Source organism: Procambarus clarkii, chromosome 90 (genome assembly GCF_040958095.1).
Source record: "Procambarus clarkii isolate CNS0578487 chromosome 90, FALCON_Pclarkii_2.0, whole genome shotgun sequence".
Taxonomy (NCBI): Eukaryota; Metazoa; Arthropoda; class Malacostraca; order Decapoda; family Cambaridae; genus Procambarus; species Procambarus clarkii.
The window spans coordinates 12,658,261-12,668,260 of NC_091239.1; the positions used below are offsets into that span (position 1 = coordinate 12,658,261).

The window sequence follows — 10,000 nt, forward strand, 5'->3', positions numbered from 1 at the left end:
ACTACAAAATACATATTTGGTACAAAATATTTGCAAATAATAGTTGTTTAGCTAGATATCGGTGTAATTGTTCAAGATATCGGTGTAATTGTTCAAGATATCGGTGTAATTGTTCAAGATATCGGTGTAATTGTTCTAGATATCGGTGTAATTGTTCTAGATATTGGTGTAATTGTTCTAGATATCGATGTAATTGTTCAATATATCGATGTAATTGTTCAAGATATCGCTGTAGTTGTTCTAAATATCGGTGTAATTGTTCTAGATATCGATTCAGAGCCAATTGGTGAACTGGAGAGCATGTCACTTTCAATTGAAATGGTTCCCCCTGCAATGATCAACCTTCCACAGACACTATATCCATCCACAACATTTCATTCTACTTTCCCCCACACTCCACCGCGTTCATCCTGTTCAGTACACTCCACTTTGTTCACCACAGTCCTCTCTGTTCACCACAGTCTACCCTGTTCACCACAGTCTACCCTGTTCACCATAGTCCCCCCCCTGTTTACCACAGTTCTCTCTGTTTATCATACCCCACCGTTTTCTCTTCCATATTCCACCACATTCCATGGAATTCTTAACCCACAGCCCTATATTCTTGCTATAACGATATGTTCTTCCTGTTCTTCAGTGTTCTTTTACGCCCAACAGCGTCCGCCCTTCAGCTCAATCAAGTCGTCTGGGAAGAAGATCGTAAGTGCCGAAGGCTTCTGCTTTGAGATCCTTAAAGAGGTCGCAAGGAGACTCAACTTCACGTAAGATATTAGTAATATTAATACGAGATCCTTATAGCACTCTGGGGGATTCGAACCAATGTTCTGGGGGGCGTCTCTCCACAGCCGCGCGCCTTTACTCACTGGTCCATATCATTGTGATTTGCTACTGTGAATAATAATGATAGTTACAGTGACAGGGCTGAAACGTTTTAGTCACTTAACCCACAAACAAGTAAAGAACATAACGTCTATTTTGGGTAAGGATGGATTTGAAAAAACAAAATAGTTTCAAAATACTTTGAATTTGGCGCGAAAATAGTTTACTGCGGTGGCCGCTAGAGACGCTGCGAACACGTCATCAAGATGTCAGTTAAACCTCTATACTCTCTTGCAGGATCAAATTCAAATTTCAAATTCAAATGTTTTATTCAGGAAAAATACATACATAGATCATTTACAAACATAATGTTGGATTTATAGATAGAGCTAATACGTACAATACCTAAAGCCACTAGTACGCATAGCGTTTCGGGCAGCCAAGCTCTGTACTCCGTCATTACCTTTCAGATACACCATGGTGGAGTCCCCCGACGGTTCCTGGGGGTCCCGTATGCCAAATGGCACCTTTGACGGCGTAATTGGCATGGTTCAACGACAAGTAAGCCTTTATGGTCATTAGTAAGCATGACAAGGTAGACAGGGTTCAACAACAGGGGGGAGGGGTCGTAGATGCACACCCTCCCTATAAACAGCCTCCTGGTGCTTCGGAGCTCAATATCTGTTTAATAATTGTAAACAAAGCCGCCAAAGATTGAAGAAATATGTATACGTTCGTAAGTGCTTGTGTAATTTCTTCGTGAATCTGGCCCCTGAGCGTGAGTACAGCGTTCGGGGGCAGGCAGTAAGACAATGCGTTTTTCAGAGTGTGGATTTCGCCGTATCCGGATTCACCGTCAATTATTTGAGATCGATCGTGATTGACTTCAGCCATCCCTTCTACGACGAGTCACTCACCATCCTCATCCCGGCTCCCAGACAGGAGAACGATGTCTTGGCCTTCCTGAAGCCTTACTCCTGGCAGGTTGTTCTTCTGTCTGTCTGTCACCGTCTTCCTCTAGTCTGTCTGTTTCTGATTCAGATCTCCTCCTGTCTGTTCCTTCCTAGTCTCCTATTTTACGCCCAGCCTAGTTCCTCTGTTTCTTATTTTACCGTTTTCTACTCTCCACTCTAGTTCTTCTTGCTCTGATTCTTCCTCTCTCCGTGCCAAGCTCCCTCGTTGTTTTTATCCTTCCAAAGCATTTCCTTCCATCGTATCTTACAGCTTCCTCGCTTCTGTTTCCTTATCTCGTAGTCTTGAGCGTTTGTGTTCTCATAATACCTCTCATGTTATCTCTTACGACAAGTTCTGGTTATATTCTGTGGTTCTGGCGAGCCCAATGGTCAAGTGGAGCCTTGAATGCTTCAGGTCAGTTCCTGGTTTATATAAATCAACGATGCACAACATAATGTATACCAGACCATTAGTCGCAGTAATGTGGCTGAAGATATGATGACCAAACCACACTTTTGAAGATGGAGAGGACGACGACGTTTCGGTCCGTCCTGGACCATTCTCAAGTCATGTGTGATATAAGGTTGATAATGGTCCTTGATAAGGACCACATATACGACTTGTCAGTGGTCCAGGACGGACCGAAACGGCGTCGTTTCTCCATATTCTGATGCATATATTGGAATACAAAATATAATATTTGAATCTTGTGATATAACCAAGTGACTGTGGCTCTGGCGATACACAGGTATGGTCGGCGACGGCTGGCAGCGTGTTGGTGGTGGGTCCGCTGATGTGGGTACTCGCCACGGCGGGTACCCTACCCGCTGTGTACCCGCACAACACCCGCAAGGCCCGCTACTCGGTCTTGACATACGTGTGGGCCTGCGCCATCAGCCTTGTGTCCCAGAGTGAGTCTTTCCTCTTCCAGTCACACCTGTAAGCTTAACACTGTTGCTGGGCGTTTGACACTGGAATGGATAGATGGATTATCAATCTATTTTTTCCCTTCCGTCGATATTCTGGGGAAGGGCTAGCTGGTATAGTTAGGGCTGCCTGTCCCCGACAATGGAGAAGTTACAACATGCGTCAGATAGCTTCCCGCACTCCTGCATGCTGTCACATGCGGTAAACGGTAGTCCTCTCCCACAGGCTGTCGCATGCGGCAGACGGAGCCAATGCGGGTGTTGTACGGGGCGTGGTGGACCTTGGCGCTGGTGCTTATCTACACCTACAACAGCACCCTCACCTCCTTCCTGCTGGTGCCGCGTACGACAGCCCTTATCTCCTCCCTCGAGCAACTGGCCGACCAACGTAAGGTCCTCTGGACGCTCCGAGCCGGTACACCGTTCACAGACCTTGTCATGGTGGGTGTGTGTGTGTTAAACTTAAAACACCTCGTCTATATCTAAGTTTCACGATCAAAAAATGCTTATAAATAAGATGCTCTTTACGGTGCTATATGGTGACATTGGTCACTCTATTCTCAGTTCATCAAACTACAAATCATTCTTCGTTTTTCCATATATATTGAGCAATGTTGTGTTTTCGGTGGACCCTAGAGCGCCCATCCCCCCAGCACTTACTATAAGATCGGTCGTCTGGTGAAGGAGCGACCAGACCTCCTGGTGCAGGGAGACCTTCCGGGCGCCAGCGCTGTGCTTCAGGGTGGCAGGGTCTTCATTAAGGTATACTTAAGCCTTGAGATACCCCATTAAGGTATACCTTACCCTCATTAAGGCATTCCTATCCCTTGAGATACCCCATAGTATCCTTCCCTCCCCTCCCCCCTGGGTAAACACAGAGGATATATTATCCAAGAGTAGCGTTCGATGTTGATATATCTTGAATACAACTCTGATATTGATTAAAATATGTCACTTTTGACACTTAGTTTCAACCCATTAGTTACACAAAATCTTAATGTTCTAGTTACTCCTTAAAACAAGAAAACGAATATCATTTTCTTTGTTTCAAGGAAACGTTTTCTTTATTAAGGAAAAATCTTGGCTAGACTTCGCTATAGAGGCGGACTTCCTGGCGACCAATAAGTGCCGACTTGCCCAAGTAAATCAGTTATTCTACACCACTGGCTTTGCTTGGCCCTTTCCTAAAGACTCGCCCTTCCTCCAACTCTTCAATCATGAGTAAGTAGAACGACAAGAAAACTAAATATATGCATAAACGTGGCCCTTAAAATACGTATTATTTAAATAATTTGATTTAAACTTTTCCTGGGAAGGAAGGATGGTCGAAGTATATGACTAGCCACTGGCTTCCTGTCCCCGTTGAGGCCGCTAGAGATGATGGGCAGAGTTTCTTTCACCCTATGCCCCTGTTACCTAGCAGTAAAATAGGTACCTGGGTGTTAGTCAGCCGTCACATTCTGCTTCCTGGGGGTGGAGGCCTGGTCGAGGACCGGGCCGCGGGGACACTAAAAAAGCCCCGAAATCATCTCAAGATAACCTCAAGATAACCTCAAGATGGGTAAATGTATATAATTTACATTACATTAAACAACACTACGGTCCAATTTGATGCTTCACATCTCTGTACACTAAATCTTTCTTCTCAGAATCCTCAAGCTATCGCAGTCTGGGCTCTTGAGCGCCTGGAAGAAGCAGTTCTGGCCGAGACCCAACCGGTGCACGTCTGGGAAGATCGCAGCGACCTCGGGGCCCAAGGAACTACAGCTCAAGAACTTCACTGGCCACTTCCTCGTCCTCGGGGTTGGCGTCGGCCTAGCGTCGCTGGTGCTCCTGGTGGAGCGGTCGACGGCGTACACCAGGCGCCAGTTGTCGGTCGACGCCGGCGACGCGGTGGTGGTAGGCTGGTTGATATCTTATCGCTCGTAAGGGACGCTGCCTGCTATGTGATATCTTGTTTGTTATAGGATTATTAGTAGGCATCCATCAGTCTCAGGAGACTATGGAGTTGCGCTCTGGTTGTCGGTCTGGTGTGGCCTCTCCAGGGCGCAAAGCCCGGGTAGGTTGATATGGAGAAGCTGTTACCCAAGCAGCAGGTTTCCCCTCTCCACGGCGTTGAAAGTCTCCAATGGAAAGGCATTGATTTGCGGTTTTCCCAGGGCGAGGCTCACCATATTAGGCCTATACGGATGTATATTTACCTGAGTTTACCTGTGTTTACCTGAGAGCCACTAACACTAGTGACCTGGATGAGGACAGGAAGCCGGCAGCTTGTCGAAGGTCCCCTCCATTTGGCTTGATGATCTTTTCTAGCTGTACTTTAAAAGTTAACAGAAGAGTTAACAGATTGGGTCTGTTTCTGTGGAGCCAGAAAAGTTAATATTGAGTCTAGGATTGCTAATTTAGGCCTAGGATAGGCTAAGTTTGGCTGTGTGGTTACATTTGCATTTTTCGGGTTGCCATTTGCAGTGTTCCAATAATATAGAACGTGACTTTTTCGTACAAATGTCCATTTTTGTAAGTTCATCCAACAGTTGACATAAGAACTTTTTGAAGGCTGGGCTCCACATTACAAGACAAAAGCCTGTTTAAATTGCAACATTGCAGCGACAGTGTTATATCTCTTTTTTGTTCAGGCCCGAGTACAGCCGCGAGTGACTGTATCCTACTGACTCTTCACCACAGGAGCTGAGGGCTGTAGAGGGCTGAGAAGCTGAGGAATTAAGACGTCCCAGAAACGCCATCTTCCTCAGAAGGACCTCCAGGACCACCTACCCACAGAACGCCCCCTACAGGATCTTGAGACAACTCGTTGCACAATTGGCTTCGTTCTCGACTCAATCCCGGGCTGGATTCCCGGGCGAGACAGAAATGGTTCACCTAATCAGGCTTCCTGTCCCTGATAACGGAATTAAAACGACACTCACACAGAGCCTCCCACACAAAGGTCTTCAAGGGCTCATCGTAGAGAACACGATGTAGAAAACACAGTGTAGAAACCTTCCCGATTCCAGTGTGACTGCTGGTTATTGGTTTCTAGCGTAGGCGCCACACTTGTGCCTGCAGCTTTAGCTTGATTAGAACCCTTAAGTGCTCTCTGTTAAGGTCAAGTCTTGGGTGCAAATAAAGCTTGTATGTTAACCAGTCGAGTTTAATTTAACAAAATATATACATGGAAGGAGAATGTTAAACACTGAGGAGGGGAATTTAACATGATGACACACACACACACACACACACACACACACACACACACACACACGTTATATGACAAAGAGTGCTGGGAAGACGGGACACCACGAGCGTAGCTCTCGTCCTGTAACTACACTTAGGTAATTACACACACACACACACAATAAAGTGGAAATGCAGAATGGCGTGAAAGGTTTAATAGAAAGTATTTAATATAAACCCAAATGTTTATACTCTCTCTATTCCATCGACATTCCCTTCCCGTACCAGTCCTTTTCCCCTATTCCTCTTTTCCATTCCTTAATTTCTCAGATGAACTATTTCCAATCTGTCTCTCCTTCTCCAATTCTCATTTATCGTCCTAAACTCGCACCCAAAATTTTTTAATTAGTCTCCCCTCTCATACCGCCTTACAGCCTCGTCGCAATGATAAGACCATCTTAGGTGATGTTATCACCACCTGTGGCACCACCTGGGGGTTCTCAGGTGGTGGCAACAGGTGGTTGATATCAGCTGAGATCCCAGGAGGTCTGGGAGGTCCTCTTCCTCCTCCTCTTGGTCACTCTTGTCTTCAACAGCGCCAAAGGTACATTCTTCCTCTCAGCTTTTTCTTTGGTCCGTCCTCAGTCTGAAGCATTTACACGTTTATTTGAGAAATTTGAATACTTTTATTTAGGTCATAAAGGCTTTGTTAGGATTTATTTATAGTTTTCGAGTTTGGAAATTTCACAACTCCAACGTTTATGATTGTTGTAGACAATCTCGTGGCACTTCGGAGGTTATAACCTGTTTAATACATGTCAATAAGGCTGGTATGATCGTGGAGTGATGTACAGTGTTGGTGAGTGGATGAGTAAATGGTTGATGAATGTTGGTTTCATCATTCTGAATTTGGTGTCATTTTTCTGTAATATGTTCAGTGCCTTTACTCATCTAATTAGTACTTTTCCAGTACTCAATCTGCCATTTATTCATTCCTGTGTTGCTGTCTGCAGTGTTGCCAGCTTTTCGGAATGTGATGAGTTAGTGTATGAATTAATGGATGAAAACATGTATTAAAGTAAATTCTTCTTACTAAACGTATTTTGAAATGTTTACAGATAATTTCACTTACTAAGAGAGCCGGTTGGCCGAGCGGACAGCACGCTGGACTTGTGATCCTGTGGTCCCGGGTTCGATCCCAGGCGCCGACGAGAAGCAATGGGCAGAGTTTCTTTCACCCTATGCCTCTGTTACCTAGCAGTAAAATAGGTACCTGGGTGTTAGTCAGCTGTCACGGGCTGCTTCCTGGGGGTGGAGGCCTGGTCGAGGACCGGGCCGCGGGGACACTAAAGCCCCAAAATCATCTCAAGATAACCTCAAGAAGATACTCATTCATTCAAATAAGGATTGCATTTTCATCTTCACACGAGACCTCATGTTGCTCTCCTGTTGCATCTGCTAAACAGTTCCTGATCAATACGCTTTAGGATCATGTATGTCGCAATCATGGCTCTTTATTTCCGTCTAATGTAAGATAATGCTCCTTCAGTTTTTCAAATACTCTAACCATATGACAAATCATTAAACTTTCTCAAGTTTTGGGTTGGGAATTTTCATATTAGGGGTTTGTTGATTAGGAAACTGTAATTGCTTGAACAGCTTCTTGTGTTAGGTGGTTCTGATGATGGTTTAATCGGTGTAGTTAATAGGGTTTCGAACGACCTGCCAATTCAACCAATCAAGAGGCAGCGTTAGGCCTGAGAGGACGACATTGTTCCATCATGGTTGTGAGGGCTTCAGGGCGCTCTGGGGTCCTTGTCTGCTTGGTACTGCTGACGGCGGGGCCGACAGCTGCTGACCTCAGCTTGCTGACCTCTGAGGAAGGCTTCGTCGTCAGCGTCGACGGCACTGAGGTGAGTTTTGAGCTTAGTATAATGCTGAGTTCAGTTCCCTTGTACCGTAGATCTGAGTCCCATTGTACCGTATATCTGAGTCCCATTGTATCGTAGATCTGAGTCCCATTGTACCGTAGATCTGAGTCCCCTTGTACCGTAGATCTGAGTCCCATTGTACCATAGATCTGAGTCCCCTTGTACCGTAGATCTGAGTCCCCTTGTACCGTAGATCTGAGTCCCCTTGTACCATAGATCTGAGTCCTATTGTACCGTAGATCTGAGTCCCCTTGTACCGTAGATCTGAGTCCCATTGTACCGTAGATCTGAGTCCCATTGTACCGTAGATCTGAGTCCTATTGTACCGTAGATCTGAGTCCCATTGTACCATAGATCTGAGTCCCCTTGTACCATAGATCTGAGTCCTATTGTACCGTAGATCTGAGTCCCCTTGTACCATAGATCTGAGTCCTATTGTACCGTAGATCTGAGTCCCATTGTACCATAGATCTGAGTCCCCTTGTACCGTAGATCTGAGTCCCCTTGTACCATAGATCTGAGTCCCCTTGTACCGTAGATCTGAGTCCCCTTGTACCATAGATCTGAGTCCCCTTGTACCGTAGATCTGAGTCCCCTTGTACCGTAGATCTGAGTCCCCTTGTACCGTAGATCTGAGTCCCCTTGTACCATAGATCTGAGTCCCATTGTACCGTAGATCTGAGTCCCATTGTACCGTAGATCTGAGTCCCCTTGTACCATAGATCTGAGTCCTATTGTACCGTAGATCTGAGTCCCATTGTACCATAGATCTGAGTCCTATTGTACCGTAGATCTGAGTCCCCTTGTACCGTAGATCTGAGTCCCCTTGTACCATAGATCTGAGTCCTATTGTACCATAGATCTGAGTCCTATTGTACCGTAGATCTGAGTCCCCTTGTACCATAGATCTGAGTCCCCTTGTACCATAGATCTGAGTCCCCTTGTACCGTAGATCTGAGTCCCCTTGTACCGTAGATCTGAGTCCCCTTGTACCATAGATCTGAGTCCCATTGTACCGTAGATCTGAGTCCCATTGTACCGTAGATCTGAGTCCCATTGTACCGTAGATCTGAGTCCCATTGTACCATAGATCTGAGTCCCCTTGTACCATAGATCTGAGTCCTATTGTACCGTAGATCTGAGTCCCCTTGTACCATAGATCTGAGTCCTATTGTACCGTAGATCTGAGTCCCCTTGTACCGTAGATCTGAGTCCCCTTGTACCATAGATCTGAGTCCTATTGTACCATAGATCTGAGTCCTATTGTACCGTAGATCTGAGTCCCATTGTACCATAGATCTGAGTCCCCTTGTACCGTAGATCTGAGTCCTATTGTACCGCAGATCTGAGTCCCATTGTACCGTAGATCTGAGTCCCATTGTACCGTAGATCTGAGTCCTATTGTACCGTAGATCTGAGTCCCATTGTACCGTAGATCTGAGTCCTATTGTACCGCAGATCTGAGTCCCATTGTACCGTAGATCTGAGTCCTATTGTACCGTAGATCTGAGTCCCATTGTATCGTAGATCTGAGTCCCATTGTAACGTAGATCTGAGTCCTATTGTAACGTAGATCTGAGTCCTATTGTAACGTAGATCTGAGTCCCATTGTATCGTAGATCTGAGTCCCATTGTACCGTAGATCTGAGTCCCATTGTACCGTAGATCTGAGTCCCATTGTATCGTAGATCTGAGTCCCATTGTATCGTAGATCTGAGTCCCATTGTATCGTAGATCTGAGTCCCATTGTACCGCAGATCTGAGTCCCCTTATACCATTGATCTGAGCCACGGGAGCCGGTGGCTGAGCCGACCGGTGAGTTTCTTTCACCCTGATGCCCCCTGTTACCTAGCAGTAAAATAGGTACCTGGGAGTTAGTCAGCTGTCACGGGCTGCTTCCTGGCGGTGGAAGCCTGGTCGAGGACCGGGCCGCGGGGGACATTAAGGCCCCGAAATCATCTCAAGATAACCTCCCTTGTACAGTAGATATAAGGGCGTATCTACTACTCGTCTACCCCTAATGGTCCCTCCCCCCCCCCCAGGTGGAACTACTGACCCTCTCCAGTAAACAACCCCTTCAACAGTTAACTCCCGTCTATCTATCAACCGCTAGGTGAACAGGAACATTAGGTGAAAGAAAACGTGCCCAATCATTTCCGTCCCGCCCTGGAATCTAACCTGGTATCTTCAATTGTC

At 46.0% G+C, this 10,000-nt stretch overlaps 2 protein-coding genes across 6 annotated transcripts in view; both read left to right on the forward strand.

Annotated features, from left to right (window-relative positions):
• Window positions 1–5,840, forward strand: part of LOC123746582 (glutamate receptor ionotropic, kainate glr-3-like) — a 24,114-nt gene extending 18,274 nt beyond the window's left edge. The window contains exons 4-12 of one of the 2 annotated variants that reach the window (XM_045728196.2): window positions 658–761; window positions 1,290–1,380; window positions 1,645–1,803; window positions 2,522–2,684; window positions 2,926–3,140; window positions 3,336–3,461; window positions 3,772–3,920; window positions 4,349–4,624; window positions 5,385–5,840. In XM_045728196.2, the coding sequence (XP_045584152.2) occupies window positions 658–761; window positions 1,290–1,380; window positions 1,645–1,803; window positions 2,522–2,684; window positions 2,926–3,140; window positions 3,336–3,461; window positions 3,772–3,920; window positions 4,349–4,624; window positions 5,385–5,391 (1,290 nt within the window). In that variant the 3' untranslated portion in view covers window positions 5,392–5,840. The remainder of the gene's footprint in view (window positions 1–657; window positions 762–1,289; window positions 1,381–1,644; window positions 1,804–2,521; window positions 2,685–2,925; window positions 3,141–3,335; window positions 3,462–3,771; window positions 3,921–4,348; window positions 4,625–5,384) is intronic. The other variant, XM_045728197.2, reaches the window with a different exon arrangement.
• A 572-nt stretch (window positions 5,841–6,412) lies between these two features.
• LOC123746583 (sulfoquinovosidase) overlaps window positions 6,413–10,000 on the forward strand; it is a 19,551-nt gene continuing 15,963 nt past the window's right edge. Inside the window, exons 1-2 of one of the 4 annotated variants that reach the window (XM_045728199.2) lie at window positions 6,413–6,477; window positions 7,576–7,786. In XM_045728199.2, coding sequence (XP_045584155.2) covers window positions 7,655–7,786 — 132 coding nt within the window. In that variant the 5' untranslated portion in view covers window positions 6,413–6,477; window positions 7,576–7,654. Of the gene's footprint in view, window positions 6,478–6,991; window positions 7,367–7,575; window positions 7,787–10,000 lie in introns of those variants that run through there. The other 3 variants (XM_045728201.2, XM_045728198.2, XM_045728200.2) reach the window with 3 other exon arrangements.